The following is a 21457-nucleotide window of genomic DNA, read 5'->3' as shown; positions in this document are numbered from 1 at the left end:
TACTTCCAGTCTATTCTCACTCCCAGTAGAACTATCTAGAAACTACTGGAGATCAGGACAGAGTTGGGAAGAGAGTAAACCTGGAAAAATAATATGAACAACAGCTACAAAAGCAAGAGCAGTAATAACTAGTAACAGGTTAAGTGGTTAAAAGCATGGACTTTGGAATCATCTGAATTTGAGTCCTGGCACCACTGTGCAACTCACTCTGTGATTCATCCTTTCTGCACCTCAGTTTTCTCTTCCATAAAATGGAGATAAAATACCTAGCCTAGTACCACATATGAAATGCACTAGGTGGCATACGATATCTTAGTTTCCAAATTAGAGATTAGACAAGTGTTCCCTCCAGTAGAAGGGTGGAGGCTTAACCACTGGACAGCCAGGGAAGTCTCTCTGTTAGTCATTTTTAATTGAGTACCCCTTAGATGTTTGTTAAGCACTTACATACAGGACTAATCCTCACAAACAACTGTAAGAGATAAGCGTTATTACACTTACTACACAGATGTCAAGCAACTTAGCAGGAACACAACGATGGTGAATGGTGGAATCAAATACCTAACCTTTGCCTGCGGACCAAATTGCACTGGTAGAGTGCAGTCTCTTAATCACCATGGTATATTGCCCTTGCTCCCTCTCTGAAAGGCTTAGGGAGGCAGAGGGGTGAAGGTGCAACGGGCGCACTGTGATCGATGAAGACTAACTCGGCTGTGTGTGTGCGTAACTGGGATTCCTGGTCCCTGACAGAATTCCAGCTCTAAATAGGAAAGGAGGAAACGGGTTTCTGGACTTAGAGTGGAGTTGGGAGAACAATATTTGGTATGGGATGCTTTAAGAGCAGAGGGCATTTGGGGGAGTTGGAGGAAAAGCTGCTTCTATGTCGCAGCACGAGCGACACCGCTGGTCTGTCGCGACAGCCGGGATCCAAAACGTCTGCTCTGGATTTTTACAAAGCCAGGTGGGTTTTCCAGCACCCTGACTGGTTACCCGAAAGGACGCGCTCTAGTATTCGGCTAAGGCGGCGAACTTGAGAGAGGATTCTACCTCCTTCTACACCAATTGGAATGACGAAGGCCCTTAGCGAGAAGAGGCTGATTGGTCAGTTAAAGGGGCCGCGCGCACGCCGCTCCTGGGGCGGAGCCTCCCACCGACCGGCAGGGGGCGCGCGCCTGAAGAAGAGGCGACACTCTCATGGAGGGGGCGGAGGCCGAGGAGCAGGAGTGGGCCGCAGTGGCCCAGGACCTGCTGGCCCTGGGGTAAGAGGAGCCGGGTGTGGCTGGGGGTGCAGGAAGGGGCAGGTCTTCCCTCAGAAATTCCTATTAACCTCTCCCACCCGCTCCCGCTCTCTCGACCGCGCCGCAGGTATGAGGGTTGCCCGGGGGCAGCGTCGCCGGGCACCTCGTGCCCAGACTTCAGGGCGCTGTGCGCGCGGCTGGCGGCGGAGCTGGCGACTCTGGGTGCTCTGGAGCGGGAGCGAGAGGAGGGCACGGAGGCGTTGAGCGCCGGCGACGGTACGCATGGAGGGAGGTCGGGAGGTTTGGAGCCTTGGGTGCCGCCGCCACGCCCTGACCATCTCCCGCCTCCAATAGATCCCGGCGCTGAGGAGGAATTCCTGCGGCAGTTGGCCGGCCTGTTGCGGGAGTTGCACTGTCCGGACCGCGAGCTCTGCGGCGGGGACTGCGCGGCCTCACTGCGGGAGCCCGACGCGCGCCTGCGCCTGCTGCGTGAGCTGGGGGGGGGGGGCCAGCCGGGAGGCGGAAGTGGGCGAGGCCACAGTCTCGAGGGGGGCGGGCTCCGTACGTTGAGGTGGAGCCAGGATTCCCCCCGCCTCCGGGGGGCGTGGTCATAACTTTGAGGCGTTCGAGCCGGGCGGGAGGCGGGTGGAGTAGAACTCTGGGGCGGGCTAAGGGCTCTGAGGTGGGCGGGGTTAGGATTCTGATGGAGGTTCTTGAAGCTCAGGTAGATCGAGTAACACGGAGTCAGACAGGGTGGTTCCGAAGTGAGCAGGGTTTGAATTCTGCAGCTGCTGCTGCTGCTAAGTCGCTTTCAGTCGTGTCCGACTCTGTGCGACTCCATTGAATTCTGCAGAAAGAGCTAGGTCTCGAAGTGGGTGGAGCTTATCCTGGTGGTGGAGTCAGGGCTCTAGGTGGGTGGAACTAGGAGGCGTAAGTTTCGAAGCCGCTTGAACTTTTCGACCCCGGTAGCGGGGGTGGCGGCCCTCCTTGATTGTACTGCTCCTTTTCCCTACTTTTAGGCTTTCTCTGCTCCGAGGTCCAGGCCGCCCGCCTCCTCCGCCTGCGCTCCCGTCTGGATCCCAACCCCGAGCCATCCTGTGGGGAGGAGGCAGAGGAGGGATCTGGCATGGTCCAGGAACTGATCCTTACTCTCCAAGCCCTGGGGCTGCCCAGACCCACGCGGGGGACCCCAGCCTGTCAGCTGCTTCAGGACTTGCATGCCAAGGTAGCCAGAATCCCCTCCACACCAGGGCCACCCCACCTTCCTCGTAGGGGGAGAGCCCCCTCTCCAAGAGGCTCCAGGAGGAGTGCCACCGCCTCCGATGTCTTCATCAGCAGAATTGTGACTGCCATTCTTGGTTCTATGGCCGGGGTCCTCAGGGTCATAGGGAACTGGGGTTCACGGAGGAGTCTATCCGATTTCAGCGAAGTTAACTCTAGCTTCCTCCTTCTCCCATCAGATCTCCGCGCTGCTGCCTTCCCTGCCCCCAGAGTCCCTGCAGCCCCTCCTCAACCACCCACTGGACGCACCCAGATGGGTAAGGTTGTGTATGGCTGTAAGTGAACAGGGTTCTCATCCAGAGATGGGAATGAGGGCGACCCCTGGCGTGACTGAGACCTTTTCCCCCAGGAAGCGTTGGCGTCTCTGTCCCAAAGCCTGCGGGATCAGTACGGCTGCCGCCGCTCGCTCCTCCTTAAGCGCCTTGACCTCACCACATCTGCTTTCCACTGGAGTGATCGGGCTGAGGTGTGGGCAGAAGACCTAGGCGGGAGCAGTTGTGGGAGCTGCGGCTGCAGCGGGGAGGAAGGGAGGGCCAGGAATAGGACCCTCTTGCTGATTCTGAGACCTAGGTCATTTTAGAATCCTGTGAGGTTGGGGATGTGGAATCTCTGGGCCCCCAGGGCATTCTAGGATTTCCTGGTCTGAGCAGGAAGAGTATTTAGAGTAATACTCCTTATTAAAAGATGTGAGGGCCCTCCCTGGCAGCCCAGTGGTTAAGACTCTACGCTTCCCTTGCAGAGGGCAGGGGTTTAATCCCTGGTTGGGGAGCTAGAATCCCTCGTGCTGCATGCTGCGTGGCATGCCTCCTTCCAAAAAAAACATACATAAAAGATGTGGGAAGCACACAACATTGTAAGTCAACTATACTTTGATAAACAAAAATCGTAATGAAATATTAAAGAAAAAAAGATGTGGGCCTGAGTAGGGAAGAGAGATGCTTTCAAGATTACAGGTCCCATCTGATGAGGGCTCATGGGCATGTTTTCCCACTACCTCGTAGGCCCAAGGAGAGGCCATGAAGGCAGTGCTGATCCCAATTCGAGAGGCTCTGACCTCAGAATCAGACATCTCCATCGCACACGTCCTGGCTGCCCGAGCCGATCTGTCTCGCCTTGTCCCAGCCACTAGCAAGACTGCCCGCCAAGGGACTTGCTGTGCTATCAACAAGGTGAGCACCTGGGGATGGGGAAGGGCGCTAAACACCCTTGGCCTTCAAACTGGCCTTTCAGCCGCCTCTGCCCTGGACGAGCTTGTCCTCTCCAGCCTGGGCTGCTGCTCTGGCCTTCTCCTTAGGTTCCTGGCCTCTGGACTCACCACCTCTATCGTTCCCTCTCCACATGGCATTTAGAAGGAAATTTCCAACTCAAAAATCTGACCATGTCCTTCCCCAGCTCAAAACCCTTCTATGGCTCCCCAGTGCCTTCAAAACAAAGTCCATCTGTTTACTGAGTCCTTGCCCACCTCTCCTGCTTTGGCTTAAAATCCTCCCCTATCACCGCAGTCTGTTGTTTTGGGTTTTAACCATTTTTAAAAGCAAAACTACCCTCTGTTCAAATGATTAGTCTCAAATTTAGCCTCATAGATCTCTGTTTAAACAGTCTTATATGACCTGGGCGTCCTAGCTGGCGCTAGTGGTAAAGAACCTGCCTGCCAATGCAGGAGACATAAGAGACACAGGTTCAGTTCCTGGGTCAGGAAGATCTCCTGGAGGAGTGCATGGCAACCCACTCCAGTATTCTTGCCTGGAGAATTCCATGGGCAGAGGAGCCTGGCGGGCTACAGTCCACGGGGTCACAGAATCGGACCTGATTGAAACGACTGAGCACACATATGATTCTTAGGGCATAAAATCTAGCACAGCAAAAAGTGAAGCAAAATTTTAAGTGAGGGAAAAAAACCAAAACACTGATTTGCTGGAAATGTTATACAAAGCCCAACTATGAAACAGACAAAAGGTGGAGTGCCCTCATTCATATTGCTGGGGATGTGGACCTCTATCATCACCCTCCCCTGTATTCCTCTTCTGCTGAAGCCCCTTGACTGAAAGCTCCAGGACTGTTTCTCCCACCATGCAGTCCCCACCACTGTACCACGCAGCATGCAGGATCTTGGTTCTCCGACCAGGGGTTGAACTTGTGCCCCCTTCATTGGGAGTGTGGAGTCTTAACTACTGGACTACCAGGGAAGTCCCCAAATCTGCCCTTCCCTTCCTGTTCTCTTGGGTCTCTGGTCCCCTTGTCCAAGATATTTTTCTTCTCTCAAACTCAAGTCTAATCATCTCTCAGGTGCTTATGGGCAGCGTTCCAGACCGGGGGGGCCGCCCAAATGAGCTGGAGGCTCCCATGCCCAGCTGGCAGAGCAGAAGAGAGGACGGAGGTGGGCGGAAGGCAGGCCGCCAGTGCTGGGGCCGGAAGAAGAAGAAGAAGTAAAGGGGACTGATGATTGCAGGGAGGGTTCCTTCATGCGATGCTAATCTCTGAGGAGTCACTCTGAGGGTTTCTCTTGGCACCTGGCATCCCAGCCCCATATCCCGTTCCTGAGGCCCCAAAGTCCTCCCCGCATCTGCCATTCAACACCAAGGACCGTATTCTCTGGAAAATAAATGTGATTTATTACAGCCCTAGGACCTGTCTCTGTGGGGGCCAGGGCAGGGGTGCTCAGGTTTGAGGTGAGATTGGAGGTCTCTGTCCCCTGGGTCTGAACAGGCAGGCCCCTGCTGCTCTGACCCTTCAAGTCCCGTTCTCTTCAGCAACAACCTTTGCTCCTGTGGGCATGGGGCAGGAGATAGGCAGGCATTGGACAAACATCCGTCAGTAAGCACTGTGTGCCAGCCCTGTTCTAGGCATTGGGGATACAGATAATAAACCTCCCTGGTCTCCTGGGGCTACCTTTCAGGTGAGGGAGGGCAGACAAGAAAGTTTAGTTTGTCAGATGAGGAAAGGGCTTTGGAGAGAAATAAAGCAGGCAGGAAGCCAGGATCGGGGGACTATGGGGGGACTGCAGCTTTGTGTGATCCGGGGAGGCCTCACTAAGGTGATACTTGAGCTAAACCCCAGAAAGGGAGCCACGTGGACCCCCTTCCCGGCAGAGTGTCCTGTGCAAAGGTCCTGAGCTAGGAGTGTTTGGGGGCATGATCAGGGACCACTGGGGCCAGTGTAGCTGAAGCAGGATGAATGACGGGGTGAGTGCCGGGAGGGGAGGCTGGAGAGGTGACGGGCAGACCATGTGGGGTGGGGCACAGTGAGGATTCTGGTTTCCCTGAGTGAGATGGAGCCACAGGAGGGCTCTGAGCAGAGGAGGGGTTTGATCTGACTTGGGTTTCAGAGGTTCCCTCCCTGTTCCACCCTTTCTCTGGCCTTCTCTCCCATCTGAGTTTGGAGCTCTACCCCCTGTCCCCTCTGGCTCCTGACCCATACTGACATCAGTGCAGTATATTGGTCAGTAGCTTCCATGTGAGAGGCAGACAAACTGGGTATGAGTCCTGACTCTTAACACTCAGGAGTTCTGCCCCCTTTGGTGAGCAGTTTGACCTCACTGAGCCTGTTTCTTCATCTGTAAAATGGGAATTTAAGGACTTGGCAAGATGATGATGTGGTTTAGTCACTCAGTCATGTCCAACTCTTTGTGACCCCATGGACTATAACCTGCCAAGCTTTCCTGTCTGTGGAATTCTCCAGGCAAGAATACTGGAGTGGGTTGCCATTCCCTTCATCCAGGGGATCTTCCCAACCCAGGGATCCAACCTGAGTCTCCTGCATCGGCAGGTAGATTCTTGACCACTGAGCCACCTGGGCTAGGTCTAAACGTATCCAACACAGAGCTGCACGGATATCACATGCAAGAGAAGGGAATACGATTAACAGCCACTCTGATGCAAAAGAAGAAAATAACTTTCTTTTGGGGTAAGAGATGACAGAAGCTTCAACAAAGGCAGTGTGGATGGGAAGGAAACGGAAGAAGAGGACTTGAGACTGACTCTGGAGGATGAAGTAGGGACGAGACGAGACCAAGGCAACATCTAAGAGTTCAGCTTGGAGGACTCGGTGGGTGGTGAGGCCTTCGCTGGCAGAGGGACCTGGAAGGAGGAAGACATGGGGTGACGTGGGGAGTGTACAGTGTTCAGGTTCACTGCGGGGAGAGCCTCTCCCCAATGTGTCAAAGCAAAGTTTCCTTAGCTCATTCTGAGAGGTCGCCCTTTTGATGAGTGGAATTTACTCCAATATTTATTAATAGTATCTGATCTATTTGGCCTTATTCTTGACATCTTATAGTTTTCTTTCTGTTTTTATTCCTAAACTCACTTTTTCTTTTGTACTAGGGGTCACCCCTTCCCCTCCCTGCCAACATACTGAAATTGCTGTCAACATTAAATATTAACCCATATCTACACCCTCCTGCCCAAGCACTTGAGGAGTTTTGCCTCGTTTCACTTTTCCTTTGCTTCCCCATGTCTATCTGGGTTCCTCCAGGCAACCAGGCTGGTCTCCCCGTATCCAGTTGGGGGTAGGGGGCAGTTCCTCCTCACCGTCTCTGGTTCCCAGGAGGGGTGTGGGGACTCTGTCTGGGTCCAAGCATGGCGAACGTGGCACCCAGTCTCAGGTTCCAGGGATAGCGTGTAGGAGAGATTGTCCTCGGAGCCTGTGTGCAGGGGCGCAGGTGGGAGGGACGTAGGTATGATGGGAAAGGCCTCATGACCTCGGAATGAATCCCCGTCCGTCCACCAGGCCCCCCTTCCCAGGACTGCCACACCCTGGGTCTTACCACAGCTGGCCTGGGGAACTGGAGTGGGTGGGACAGGGGCTTCTGGGGGACTCGCATCGCCCTTGGCCCCTGGCCTCTTCTTACACTCCACCTTCACTTGGTCTCTGCAGTGTCTGTGGCAACACAGCCCACAGTCTGGGGGAAATTCAGAGGTTAGTGCCAGAGGCCCAGTCCATGTCCCCCATTCTTCCAGCTTGGAGGTCCTAGATCCCCTTTCTCTACTGATGCTCCACTCACCCCGACAGCGGTAGCCTTGCTTGGTGACACCCCAAAGCTGGGAAGAGAGAGCAGAACAGGTTACCTAGGCTAGGAGAGGGAGAGCTCTGATTGGGGTAGGGACAGGGGCTGTCTGCAGGAAACCATCCAGGTTTTGGAAGTGCCCAAGGCTAGAGGCCTATGTGGAGTCTGGGAGACTCAAGGAATTTGGAGATTTGTCTCAAGTTTGGAGAGTCACCTATGATATGAGAATCGGACAAAATCCAGAGTTAATAAAACATACATTCTATGGGCAAGGGTTGCGTCTGTTCTGTTTCCGCCTGTCCCCCTCCACCCCCGCCCACAGCCTATAACTGCGCCTAGCGCCCTGGAGGTGCTCAGTGTCTATTCAGTGAATTAAAAAAGTGAATTTGGAAAGCAATCCAAGGTTTGCAAATCGGTCTGGGTTTGGGAGTGAGAGATCTGTCCGTTCCACAGATTGGAGGACAGACTTCCAAATCCAACTGGTTTTGGAAATTGTACAGAGTTTGAATCATTCAGGGCCTAGAGACTTGGGAGCCTGATTCAGTTTGCAGATAACCTACCCATTCAGTCCAGTGCGTGGATGCTCAGTTGTATCTGACTCTTTTCGACCCCATGGACGGTAGCCCGCCAGACTTCTCTGTCTGTGGGATTTCCCAGGCAAGAATACTGGAGTGGGTTGCCATTTCCTCCTCCAGGGGATCTTCCCAACCCAGGGATCGACCTTGTGTCTCTGGTGACTCCTGCATTGGCAGGCGGATTCTTTACCACTGTGCCACCTGGAAAGCCCTTATTATCCAGGGTTTGGCAGTTATCCAGGATGGAGACTGGGATTTGGGCATTGTCGAGACTTCAGCATTATCCAGGGTGTAGGGAACAGCCATTATTTAGGGTTTCTGTGAAGTGTTTGTTGTTGAGTCGCTCAGTTGTTTCTGACTTTGTGACCCCATGAGCTGAACCACGCCAGGCTTCCCTGTGAAGTATGGGGACTATTTGAGCTGGAGGATTTTCCTGAATATGGGCATTATCTGGGGCTTGGGGATTGTGAGCGCCACAGGGAAGGGTTGGCTTTCCCAGCCCAGGCTGTGAAGAGTTAGGGTGCTCCAGGAGGGGTCCCTCAGGGTGATGGCGGGCAGAATGCTCACGAAGCCACTGCAGCTGTTACAGAAGGTGGGCTTGCGGAAGGTGACCTCCTGGAAGGTGTGCAGGAAGGCCAGGCCCAGCTTGGAGCAAATGGCACTGGCCCGAAGCAGGTATCCTGTCAGCTCCTCACGGCTGAAGGAGCCGCTCCTGGGGGAGAGACTGCACTTTAGCAGGCCTGGCCCTGTTCTCCCAGACCCAGGAGCCCTGGCTACCCCATGTCCTCATCTTAAGGGAACCCAGGAGTCGGGAGGACCTACCCCTGGCAGGGGGGTGGGTGAAGCCCATGGCAGGCGAAGGGGAAGTTGCCTGAGAGTCGCTCAAAGTCCTCCTGAGAGATAGTGCCGCGGCCGTCAGGGTCATAGTTCTTGAACACAGACTTGGGAGGAGCATGGGAAGGGGAGAGTAAGGTCAGATTAGGGTCCCCACCATTATCTTATTTTTTTAATCTTCTGTCCACACCCCATGGCATGTCAATCTTAGTTCCTTGACCAGGGGTTGAACCCACGCCCTCTGCATTGGCAGTGTGGAGTTGTGACCTCTGGACCACCGGGAAAGTGCCCGGGGTCCCCACAGTCTTAGATCCCTCCTCCGGCTCAGGGCACCTCCTCACCTCCACCAGCTGCTCCACGTGCCGACCCAGAGTGACCGTGTCAGGCTTAGGTGTCACACCAGGGGCCCACTCCACCACCAGGGGCGCCTTGAAGGGCGAGGGTGGCTGGGGCAGGGACAGAGGGGCACAGTTAGTCAGGGCAGAGGCTTGGGCTGGAGGTCAGAGGTCAGGGCTGGGGTCTCACCAGACTCTTGGGACAGCGGGGCTCCCGGGCGTAGGAAAGCTCATAGATCTCGTCCTCCGTGTAGAAGAGATCCAGGGAAAGCTGGGGATGGGCAGGATGTTAAGGACCATTCTTGTCTCCATCCTCCCCCTGCAAGCTAGGACTGCCCAGACCCCCAGTCTCCTCCTCTTTCCAAAACCCCTCTCTCCATGGTCCTCTCTCCCACTGAGCCCCCATTCACTCTCCATACCGCCGGCCTCCTAGTCCAGAAACACCATCTTCTCATTGAGGTGTTTTTTGTGTGTTGGTTTTTTTTGATCCTATTTAGAAGTGCAAACCTCTATCACTTTCCATTATCTGTTTCTGCTGTAATTTTCTCTATAGCACCTATTTTCTAGAAGACCATACGATTTACTTATTTACTTTTTTCACTGGCTCTCTCCCCCACAAGGAAGTCAGCCCCACAAGACAGCAATTTTTTTTTTCCTGATGTGCACACTGCTGTGAGCCTAAGTGCCTAAAGTAATGCCTGGCTCACAGCCGGTGTGCAATAAATATTTGGGCTGATGGCCTCAGAGCCAGCAAAGCATGGCAGCTTAGGCACCAATCATCAGAGGGCAGGACCAGCTTCAGAGGCAGGCCCCACACATAGAAGGGCCTTTGGTTCATTTAAGGCCCTGCTGTCACCCTCTTGAAATTCTCAAAAATTTCAAACAAGGAGCCCCACATCTTCAATTTCCTGGTGGTCCTGACTTAGGATCTGAAAGTCAACTTTTCAGTCTTTGACTACATGGTCCTCGAAATCCCAGTCTCTGTCAATTTATTGCTCTTTAGAAAGAAATCCTCTATCTTCCTATCTATCTATGTAAAATAAAATATAGCCAGGACTGCACATTTGCAGTCTTGGGACATAGTGTGATGGTTAACATATGTTAACACTCATGTTCTGAAGCTGGCCTGCTGTGGGACAGGGGGCAAATGACCTCACCTCTGTGGGCCTCAGTTTCCCAGTCTGTAAATGGGCAAATAAGGGTCCCTTCCTTGTAGGCGTGTGAGGATGGAATGAAGTGCTCTGTTTAACATGGAGACTATTTAACATGGTGTCTGGCACACAGAAAATGATTAATAACATTATCTTTTTGCTTAGATTCCTGAATATGTTATAGCTTGGAATTTTGATCTGTTGGTGTGAGAAGCTCAGAACCTTGAAGTTTAGGAGAACGAAAGCCCAAAGCAATTCTGGAGCTAAGATCAATGGATATTTGAGTTCCTTGGCGAATTGGGGGAAAAACGTATTTTTAAAAATTTATTTATTTGGCTGTGCCAGGTCTTAGTTGTGGCATGTGGGATCTTTAGTTGTGGCGTGCAAACTCTTAGTTGCAGCATATGGGATCTAGTTCCCTGACCAGGGATCGAACCTGAGCCGTCCTGCATTGGGAACTTGGAGTCTTAGCCACTGAACCATCAGGCAAGTCCCTCAAAATACATTACTTATATAGAGCTCATTGTGTTCCAGATACTACTTTAAGTACTCTGTGTGAACTGTATGAGTGATATTTACATGAATTATATTATTGATTCTTTTCAACCACTCTCTGAAGTACATCCTATTAGTATTCCCATTTTGCAGTTAAGGAAACAGGCTGAGGAGTTAAGTGACTTGCCTGAGATCACAGGAAAAAACAAGAACAAAACTTACAAGCTCTGGCTTCAAAACCCATGCATTCCAGGGCTATTCTACTATTCTGTCCTGATCCTCATCCATCAGGACCCTAAATCTCAGGGCCCTACAGGCGCAGTCTCTGGGAGCTCAACTGGGGCAGCTCCGGGCAGCTCACCGTGAGCAGGTGCAGAAGGTCCTCACTGGCATTGCCCGGGGGGTGCTGTTGCTGCAGGGCTGCCAACTCCTGCAGCCGCAGGTAGAGGCTGTTGAGTTTGGGCAGGTGCAGGCGGCCATCAGGCAACCTGTCAGGCTGCGCCTCGTTCAGGGCCACCAGATCCTTGAGGTGCACACCCAGGACAGGCAGCCGGAAGTCCATGCAGCCAGCCCAGGTACGGCGGTAACGGGCGTAGTTGTTGTGGGCTGCCAGGAGCTCTGTCAGCTCCAGCAGGGCCTGTGTGGGAGGGGCATGGAATGGGGGAGGCTGGCATTGTTCCCCCAGCTCCCTGAAGGGGAGTGCCCAGCAGTCTGTGGTGTGGCTTCGGATCCCCAGGGGCCCAGTGGAATTTTGGACCTCTCCCCAAGCCCTTCCTGTCCCACACTGGCTTCAGCACTATCCAGACTGCTCTTTTTCTTGGGTCCCCATCTCAGAAAGGCCCCACTATCTCCCATTCCCCAGCCAAGAGTGATTTTTAAGAAACCCAACTCTGATCATGGGTGCTGTCATCTTTCCTAACTCCCCAGTGCCCTCTAGATAAAAACCAGACACCTTAGCTGGGCTTGCAAAAGACTCAACAGAATCCTCCCTGCCCCCCACCCTGGGGCATCTCTAGCCTAATATCCTGTCACGTCCTGACCTCAGCCACACACCAGACTCATGGATGACGTACTCTCCTTAAGACACTTTCTTAAGGGACACCCCAACCCATGCTCTCCCATGGGTAGCCCAAATGTTGGTATCCTTGGGGACATCATTTCACTCCCCACCTAGACTGCAAGTTCTCTGCTAGCATCTCTCATCTGTCTCCCTCCAGTGCTGCTCAGGACCAGACACTCAGGAGAGAGGTCAGCACCATGGGTGAAGAAGGAGGAAGAGTGACAGGGAGGACAAAGCCTGGGGGGCTGTCGGATTTGGAGGAGCAAGGTCTCCAGGTGGCTCCAGGGCTCCTGGGAAGGGGTGGAGGGGGTTGGGAAAAGTGTGGGGGTTCAGGGTAATTGATCACTGGAACTTTGAGGAGGGCAATAGGAGTTCACCTTGGTGCTGTCAGGGCTCAGGTGGGCGTGGGAGTCCTTGAGTCTGGAGATGGCACTATGACAGAGGCCGCCGGTGACTGCCATCAGCGTGTTGAAATTGTGCAACTGGAGGAGCTTCTAGGGAGGGAAGGTGATGCAGAAGTGGCGGGTACCACATGGAGGACAGGTAAATTGGGGGTTCAAGTGACAGCATCCCCCCAGCTGAGATGAAGTCTTAAGCATGCGTGGGGGGTTGCCGTGTAGGCATCAGATAGGTGAGATGTGTCAGGCAGGAGTGGGCCGCAAGCAGGTATGTGGGCATTATCAGGGGGTCATGCAGATGATAGACTAATGTGAAGTCAGATGAAAGTGGGGGGAGTCAGGCGAGTATGGGGAGTTGGACCAGTTTGGGGACTCAACAGGTCTGTGTCAGGTGTGAAGGATTCAGAGAGAGGTTAGGGTGTCAGGCAACTAGGCGGTCTCTGCCCTGGGAGTCAGACAGGTGAGAAGGGGCAAGAAGGCCCGTGCTCTGGGCAGGAGTTAGGGGCCGGGCAGAAGTAAATGGGGCTAGAGTGATACGGAGGGGTCAGGTAGATATGAGAGGCAGGTGCGGGGTCAGCCAGTCACCAGGAACAATAGCCTCACCCTCCCCTTTTTCAAGTTTAAGAGCGGAGGTCGCTGGGGGGAGAAGGTGGGGCCAGGGAAGAGTAAGATGCTCAGACTGAGGAGACCGCAGGTAGAGGCCAGAACCTCTAAGTCTAGTGGGCCAAGGAGGGGAAGCAAGGCGAGGAAAGACGCCAGAGGAAGGGCGTGGTCTGCGAGGAAGTACGCAAGGGGGCGTGGCCACGCTGGGGGAAGGAGGGCTTCCCTTTTCTCCAGAAGGGAGGGAACCTAGGAGGAGGGGGGAGGGGAGAAAGGGGGTAGGGGGAGGAGGGAACGGCGGGGCCTAGGGAGACCTCAAGTGGTGGGGCCGGATGCTGTCACTGTCCTGAAGGGGCAGCTGGGGCCTAGGGACCGGGGCAGGGGATGACGCAAAGGTGGAGGCACGAAAGAGCCTCCTCTTCCGTTGCCCTGGCGACAGAATATTTGGGCATAGGGCTTGGGTGTCGTCACCTGCCACCTCTGGGACCAAGGAGTGGGGCCATGGCGGGTTTGCGTGGTGAAATCAAGGCCAGAGAAGAAGTGCCATCACAGTCCTGAGTTAGAACGATGGGACTGAGGCCTCTGGGGCATGGCCAGGGTGGGACGAGATGCGGCAGGGCGGGGCCAGGAGATGGTGACGTCACAGCCCGAGAGCCCCGCGGGCCAGGTGTTCAGAAGGCGGGCCTCACCTGTGCCACTTGGATGAACTTGTCCAGCACCTGTGCTCGCTGTGCAGGCCCGGGACGGCTCAGCACCATGACCTGCACCCAGCGGGACACGCTGTTGCTGAGACCTACAGATCCCTCCAGGGTCGGGCAGCCCCGTACAGAGCCCTGCAAAACGTAGTCCCGCAGGTCCTGGGGCTGGGGGAGAGGTGGGCGTCAGGGTGGGCCCTGGAAACCTCAGGCCCTAACCCTCACACTCCCATCCCCCAAGCAGTCATGACCTCCGATGTCCTAGCCAGGCCATCACATGTCCCTGACGTCACCATGGCCCCCTTTCATCTGAGGAGACACGTTTAAAGAAAGCTGGGCACTATTCTGAGCCCTTTGTCACAACCTTACAGCAAGTTGATGAATAGAATACTATATGATTCCCATTTTACAGATGAGGTCATTGAGGCACAGAGAGGCTAAGTAATTTGCCCTGGGTCACACAGGCCCAAGTCACAGTGGGAACTCAGTCTATTGCCCTTAACGGTATACCTGACTTGTGTACAGAAGAGGATACAAAACTAACTGCTATTTGTTCTGCACAAGGGGTCAACATTACATACCCACATCCACTGCAGTGTACGGTCAGGAAATTTTCACATTAAGGAACCAGATCCCCACCTACCCTCAAAATGATGTCAAGATGGCAATAACTAAATACATATATAGTTTGAAAGTGAAGTCGCTCAGTCATGTCCAACTCATAGTTTGAAGCATTTTAAATAATCATTTGAGTAGGTAAAATATGTCAAACTATGCCAATTTCATATGGTTCAACTGTATGGCATTTACTCTGCCTCAGGCACTGATCCTATGAAAATGAGTGTTAGTCGCTCAGTTGTGTCCGACTCTTTGCGACTCCATGGACTGTAGCCCACCAGGCTCCTCTGCCTATGGGATTCTACAGGCAAGAATACTGGATTGTGGTTCCCTTCACCAGGGGAAATTCCCTACCCAGGGATCGAACCCAGGTCTCCTGCATTGCAGGTGGATTCTTTATCATTTGAGCCACCAGGTACCTACGAGACAGGAACTAAGCCCCCCTTTTACAGAAAACAGGCCGAAGCACAGTGTATTTAAATGCTTCTCAAATAAATGAACAATTAATAAAAATATTTTGAGCACTTACTATGTGCCAGGCACTGTGACAAGCCTTTTAAAAATATTCATTTATTTGGCTGCACTGGTTCTTAGTTGCAGCATGTGAGATCTAGTTTCCTGACCAACGATCAAACCTGAGCCCCCTGAACTGAGAACAGAGTCTTAGCCACTGGACCACCAGAGAAGTCCCCTGTGATGAGCATTTTTAAATGGACATATTGATTTAATTTCCCCAACGAGCCAATGAAATATTATGACTTCCATTTTTACACATGAGAAAACTGAGTCCCATAGAGGTTGAGAAACTAATTCAAAGTCACACAAGTAGGAAGGGGCTGATGGGATTTGAACCCTGGGGGCTCCGTATTGAGCCAGCTTAACTCATTTTCCGGTACCTGCTAGCACCCAAGTTTGACAGTTTGGGTCCTCTCAGTCCTTCCTGGCCCCAGCCAGGCCCAGCTCCACCCTAAGCCATCCCTAGCTGGGAGAAGAGGGGTCCTTACTGTGATAGCCTGGAAGGACCGGAACTCCAGGTAAGTGAGGTGCTCTGCCAGCTCCCCAGTCTCCAGATGGTCGAAAAGCAAGGACACTTTGCGCTTCTTGCCCAGGCCTGGGCTGCTCATGGGATGTGGGGGGCCTGGGCCACCCGGGCTAAGCCTGGGGGTAAAGAGAGGCAGCGTATTAGAGGGACTCAGGGTGGGAGGTGTTGGGGTGTGGGTGGGGAGGGAAAGGGGCTGACTCACCGACTGGAGAAGTCTCCTAGGCTCTGCTGGACTGAGTTACCCTCCTGCTCCACAGTGGCCCAGAAGCGGCCTATAACCTCTTCTAACTGGGGGTCCTGGTGCATCGTCTCAGGGTGTTGGGTCAGCCAGTACCTGCGGGGTGGTTTAGAGGCGGTGGGATGGAGCTGGGGGGAGGGACGCAGGTCTCTGAAAGCGGTCTCAGGCTGAGGGATCTCTAGGTGCTGGGCTTGGGGTGGTGACTCTAAATATGTACAGGGGGGTCTCTGGAAGGCCAGGGTTCAGAGAGGCACCAGGCTGGGAGGAGCTCTGGGAGTAGGACTGGGGGCCTCTTAGTACAGGTTGAGGGATCTATGGAGGATAGACTGGGCAATCTCTGGGAAGTGGTTAGGAAGCAAAATAGTCAGGGTGGGTCTCAGGGACTAGGTTGGGGCTTATGGGATGAGATTTTGGGGTAACAGGGTGAGCAGAGTCTTAGAAGCTAGGTGAGTATATGGGAGGTTTCAGGAATTTCAGGAATCTGAGCTGGAGGTCTTGGGGTACCAGATGGGAAAGGGTCCATAGGATCTGGTCAGGGGTCTCTAAGAGGTGAGGGTTCTCAGGAGAACTGGGAGGTTTTAGGAAAGAAGCCATGGGCTTCTCAGAAGTGGGATGTAGGGGAGTAGGACTGCATAGTCTCTGGGAAGTGTTTTTTTTGGGGGGGTGGCAGCAGGGTGAAGATCCTGGGTCATCATGGGCGTAGTGTCTTGGCCCAGGCCTACCTGACCAGGTGACAGATCTGCAGCCGTCTCAGCTCCTGCGTGCTCCCTGTGGCCTCCTGGTACTTGAGTTCCAGTCAAGGCTCGGTCATCCAGCATCTCACACCTGACTGCTCACCCCGTCCCCACAGGTTCTCACGTCTCTGTCCTCCGCCCTCTACCCACTGCTTATGGCCCCAGGAGGATATAAGGTCAGCAGGCGGGCAGCAAAGTGGGCAGAAGGCAGCACCCAGCTGTGCATGGCAAGTACCATGTTGAGAACGTGGTCCCCGCGGCGCAGGCTGCCAGCTGAGTCTGCAGGCAGGAGAAGGGGACTCTGGGTCAGAATGGCCCCTGTTGGACAGCCTGGTTCAAACCCCAGTTCTACCAGTGACTCGTGTGTGAGCTCGGGCACACAACCTGGCCTCCTTGTGCTCCAGTTTCCTCATCTGGACTGTGCATGGACCAACATTGTGCCTGGCAAGTCATGCTGAAGATGGAAATAAGAGTCAGAACCCCACCCCACCCCTGCCCGCCAACCTGCCACCCCATCCATGCAGGTCAGGAAAAGGAAACACAGGTATCTCTTGTGTTCCTACTATAGTGATTGAGATTCATTCCACATACTCCTGCTTCTGTTTCTATACCCCTCAAACTGAGCCCGGAGAGAGGTGGGTGCTTGGCCCAAGCTCAGACTTGGGGGAGGCTGGCCAGGGAAGGGGAAGACTCACCAAAGGACTGAATGCATTTCTCCAGCAGCTCATCTTCACTGCAGCCACCCTCGTTCAGCATGCCCAGAGCCATGGAAGCCATGACCTTGCTGATTTCCCGGGGGCTGGGGCATGTCTTGTGGCGGCGGGCCTGTCGGGGCCGGCCCCGCCCCCCTGTCTTGACTGGGCATTCCTGGTGGGACTTCCTGTGGGAACATCCCCTGGGGATTCATGGGAGCCCCTTCCTTTAGACAGACCCCTAGCATTCTTCTTGTCCCCAAAGCCCCAAGGCATCCTGGGAGAAGCTTCCTAAAGGAAAGGGGCTGGCATTAGTCCTGACCTACATTGGATCCATAGGAGAAAACCCCAGTAGTCCGGATCATGGGAGCCATCTCCTACAGGTAAACTCCAAAGGAACCAGGGGGAAAACCCCTAAGGCTACCCTGATTGCCCCCCGAGGGAATCATGGGAGAAGACCTCCCAAGGACTAGTAAGGACCCACCAGGAATCATAAGAACTCTCCACCGGCCACTGCCCCTGAATTCCCCTTGACTATGTGGTCCCAAGACCTCATGGAAGAGACTTCCTGTTGGCAGACGGGTTACTCCAGACCTCCCAGAGAATCATGGAGAGAAGACCCCCAGAACTATTCTTGTCCTCCCTAGGGGGAATCATGGAAGGTTCTGCCTTCAGGGCCGCTCCTCAGAGTTCCTCTTTGCAGGGCTTCCCTGTTGGCTCAATGGATAAGAATCCACCTGCCAATGCAGGGGACTTGAGTTTGATCCCTAGACTGGGAAGATTCCACATGCCATGGAGCAACTAAGCATGCACTGAGCCCATGCACAACTACTGAAGCCTGTGTGCCTACAGCCCGTGCTTTGCAACAAGAGAAGCCACTACAATGAGAAGCCCGAGCACCCCAATGAAGAATAGCCCCCTGATCACTGCAACTAGAGAAAGCCAATGCAAAAAAGCAATGAAGACCCAGAGCAGCTGAAAAATAAATAAAATTATTGAATTTTAAAAATTGGAAAAAAAAAAAAAACTAGAAAAAAGAATTGCCCTTTGCCTTCCAACACCCACCCCTCCTTCCCTGAGCCCTCAGGAGGGAAGCAGACCCCTGAGATTTCATTTCTCTCTTCTCCCCCTCTCCTTGATCCCCACTAAGATGACAGACCCCTCCCCCAAGCCAGCCTTTCAGCAGGACTGAGTCTCAGCTATGAGCCTGGGTCTCTAGATTTGGAGCCTGGAGAGAAGATACGGGTGCAACGTGGCCTCACCAGGGCTCTTCAGAGCTGGGTGCGGTCCCTTGGGCTGAGGCAGCTTCAAGAAGTTTAAAAATAGCCCTCACTCTGCCCTTCGCCTCTCTGAGGCTCCTGTTCTAGTTGGGGAACGAGGGTAATGGGGAGACAGGGGTGGTGAAGGAAGGAGGGAGCAGAATCCAGGCAGAAAGCCTTGACTTCCGCAGGAGTCAGATAAAACTGGGTTGGAAGGACTTCCCTGGTGGACCAGCAGTTGTCTCCATGCTTCCACTACCAGGGGCAGTTCAATCCCTGGTTAGGAAACTCACCTCCTGCTTGCCTCGAGGCCAAAAAAAAAAAAACCCCAAAAAACTGGGTTGGAGAAATTTGTGCTGGCTGTGTAACTTTATGTAAATGACATCATTTCTCTGGACCTCAGTTTCCTCATGTGAAAAATGAGAGTCATCTTGGGACCTTCCCCAGGAATTTATTATGAACATTCAATGTCCTGCTCTTCAAAAGTGCTAAATAAGGGATTAAGTTTGCTGAGACTGTTAAGTGGCCAGGGGTGGGAAAGTTAGATTTGAGATGCAGAGAGAGAATGTGATGGAGCAAACTGAAAGCCAGGCTAGGGGGATGGGGATGAACAGAAATTGGGAAACCCCCATAACAAGGGCACTGCTATGACCCTGGAGCATCCTGAGGGCTCAGTAAATCAGTACTGAATGTTGTCGAGTAACAGCTGGCATTATTGAGCACCCACTGTGTACTGGGCAGAGAGGTAAACACCTATCTATAGATCAGGAATTTTCAAAGGAGGTCCAATCCCAACAGCATTACCTGGGAACTTCACATAAATAGAAATTCTCAGCCCCCACCTCAGATCTACAACATCAGACACCTTGGAGGTGAGCCCAGAAGCCTGTGTTTTAGAAGACCTCGGTGGCTCTGATGTGTGCGCATGCTTGAGAGCCATAGGTCTAGGCTGTACCACTGAGGGCTTATGAGCCAGTCTGAGGAGGGACTATGACTCTGAAGAAGCAACTGAGGCACAGAGTGGGCAAGTCTGTGTGACTAGGGTCACACAGCGAGAGAATGAGGCAGCCAGGTCTCCACCACTAAACTCCTGGATATTATAGGGGAGGGGACCTTTTGCCATCAGAGACAAACCGGGGGAGGAAGGAGAAGCTGCCCAAGCTAGGGATGCAGCCACCATTGCCCCTGTGAGGACAGGAGGGCAAGCTTCTCCAGGTTATAGGAAGCCTTCTCTAGAACCTGCGGGCATAAGCAGCTGCTAGGCCCTTACCTTCCGACTGTCTGCCCCCGGGGGACAGCCAGGAGTTGCTTAGGCAGGGAAGCCGCCTTGCCCCTCGGCACACTCCCCTCCCCTAGGGTAGGGCCCTGCAGGAGTCTGGAGTTTCCAGTCCAGCGGGCAGCCAAGAAAACCCCCGGGGAGGACAGAGACACCCAGCCTAGAGAGCCAGGATGATTGAGGGGCGTGAAGGGTGCGGGGGAGAACGGGATCAGAGCAGCTCGAATTCCAGCAGAGCAAGGATAAGACAGCCGCCCGAGCCAACAGCCCCAGCCTGAGCTTTCTCTGGACACCCCGAAGCATCTTTCTACCTGGCGCCCCCTGCTTCTGCGGCGGCTGCGAAAGTAGCTGGACACCGTGCCCCACCTCGTCAGAACCTCCCCGACCTTCCCCCTGCAGCCCGAGAGAGACCCAGGGGCTTACGGAGCTCCCGGTCTCCTTGGGGAGGGTCCTCTCACCTCTTGCTGTCTTTCCTGTTCATGCTTCCTGGGGGGGGAAGGGGGGTCTTATAAGAGTGAGGCTCAGCTCCTCCCCCCTCACCACAGCTCCATCTTCTTAGCCCCTTGGGAGCTGGGGCCTCCTCGGCGCTTGGGAAGGAAAGAGGAACTGCCCCTCCCCACCCAGCCCCAGGCCAGGGGGAAGGAAGAGGCTGGGGAGAGACCAAAGGTCCCCCCTCCCCCCACTTGGGGATCCCTTCAGGCTGAGGTTTCCGGTGCTGCCGGCCCCCACCCCCAATCACCCGGCGGGCTCTCTCTATCTCCCCCATCTTTCGATCTCCAGACCCGTGATTCTCTGTTCTGTCATTGTCATGCTTCAATAAAAGCCCTTTTTAAAGAAAATGTGCCTAATATGACACATTTATGTACACACACTCAAAAGAAAAGTCTGTATTTCTGTAAGGACATACTTAACGTCTAACAGTGCACAGAAGTTTGACTGGAAAGTCACAAGACATGGTATTTTGTATATTTCTTCTTCTGTTTCTTTTATTTCTAGCTTAGTTTTAATGCCATTTGTGCCCCCAGAAAACATTTTCACTCTATTCCTTTTATTGTAAGAAAACCTCATGTAGCATCTACTGTATGCCTCACACTGTTGTAAGGGCTTATATTAACTCATTCAATTCTCACACAATCTTAAAGACTGTTATTATCAAAACGTTGCAGATGGAAGCTAACCCCCTGGGAGCCCCCACCCTAGCCCACTGCCCCTCTTAGGCAGGGCTGACACATGGTTGGCTTTCATCTGACCTGTTGGCTGCGAGTTTGTTTAAATACATAGAAACATGCTCATAGAAACAGACTTTTCTTTTGAGTATGTGTGCTTTTTTTTCGTTTACCTAAATGTGTCATGTTGACATATTTTTAAATGAAAGTACAAAAAAGAGTCAAATCATAAGTGTTTAGGTTGCTGAACGGTGACAAACTGAACACGTCCATGTGACACAAATCAAGGGAGAGCATGTTTCTGTTTCCCATAAGCCCCCTTGTGTTACCAGCAGCCTAATTTCTAGCAAAGTGGTTTTGCCTGGTTTTGAGCTATGTATAAACTGAATCAACTGTCTTGTCTGGCTTCCTTCATTTCACCTGGTGTCTTTGTGATTCTTTTGTATTGTATTTAGTTGTAGCTCATTATTTTGGTTGCTGTATAGTCTTCCATCGTGTGATTAGTTCATGATCTATCGATTGGTTTTTCTGTCATGGACATTTGAGTTGTTTCCAGTTTGGGGCTGCTGTGAATAATGTTGCTGTGATCATTCTATCCCCTGTCTTTTGGTGAACGAAGCAGTGCGTAGTCCTGTAGTGTAGATACCCGGGAGTAGAGTAGTAGTTGCAGTATGATTCTGCCAAACTTAGTAAGTGAGTCCATTCAACCAAAGCTCTCATATAAGTCTATTTTTTAAAATATTTATTTATTTGGCTGCACCAGCTCCT

The 21457-nt window shown here is 53.2% G+C and overlaps 2 protein-coding genes across 6 annotated transcripts; one reads left to right on the top strand and one right to left on the bottom strand.

Annotated features, from left to right (window-relative positions):
- Positions 1 to 1153: 1153 nt before the first annotated feature.
- On the top strand, positions 1154 to 5140 carry FAM98C (family with sequence similarity 98 member C). Its single transcript, XM_027515927.1, has 8 exons — positions 1154 to 1259; positions 1366 to 1514; positions 1593 to 1727; positions 2258 to 2463; positions 2699 to 2776; positions 2869 to 2985; positions 3521 to 3688; positions 4806 to 5140. The coding sequence occupies exons 1-8, from the start codon at positions 1195 to 1197 to the stop codon at positions 4947 to 4949; spliced, it is 1062 nt and encodes a 353-aa protein (XP_027371728.1). The 5' UTR covers positions 1154 to 1194; the 3' UTR covers positions 4950 to 5140.
- A 1247-nt stretch (positions 5141 to 6387) lies between these two features.
- Positions 6388 to 20144, bottom strand: RASGRP4 (RAS guanyl releasing protein 4). Of its 5 annotated transcripts, XM_027515923.1 has the most exons (17): positions 19982 to 20139; positions 16992 to 17176; positions 16470 to 16575; positions 16285 to 16347; positions 15527 to 15658; positions 15287 to 15440; positions 13659 to 13832; positions 12349 to 12465; positions 11273 to 11548; positions 9456 to 9536; positions 9272 to 9376; positions 8919 to 9037; positions 8664 to 8808; positions 7519 to 7555; positions 7282 to 7416; positions 7046 to 7158; positions 6388 to 6595 (listed from the first exon to the last, which is right to left on the bottom strand). In XM_027515923.1, exons 1-17 carry the CDS (start codon positions 20002 to 20004, stop codon positions 6539 to 6541), a joined length of 2022 nt encoding a protein of 673 aa, XP_027371724.1. In that variant the 5' UTR covers positions 20005 to 20139; the 3' UTR covers positions 6388 to 6538. The 5 variants fall into 5 exon arrangements, with proteins under 5 accessions (XP_027371724.1, XP_027371723.1, XP_027371727.1 ...); XM_027515922.1 differs by having other exon boundaries at positions 7282 to 7555; positions 19982 to 20140; XM_027515926.1 differs by lacking the exons at positions 11273 to 11548; positions 12349 to 12465; positions 13659 to 13832.
- Between the last annotated feature and the right edge of the window lie 1313 nt (positions 20145 to 21457).

This window comes from Bos indicus x Bos taurus, chromosome 18 (assembly GCF_003369695.1).
Source record: "Bos indicus x Bos taurus breed Angus x Brahman F1 hybrid chromosome 18, Bos_hybrid_MaternalHap_v2.0, whole genome shotgun sequence".
In the NCBI taxonomy this organism is placed as follows: domain Eukaryota; kingdom Metazoa; phylum Chordata; class Mammalia; order Artiodactyla; family Bovidae; genus Bos; species Bos indicus x Bos taurus.
The sequence above is the reverse complement of the archived record's forward strand: the minus strand, read 5'-3'. Positions and strand labels throughout refer to the sequence as shown.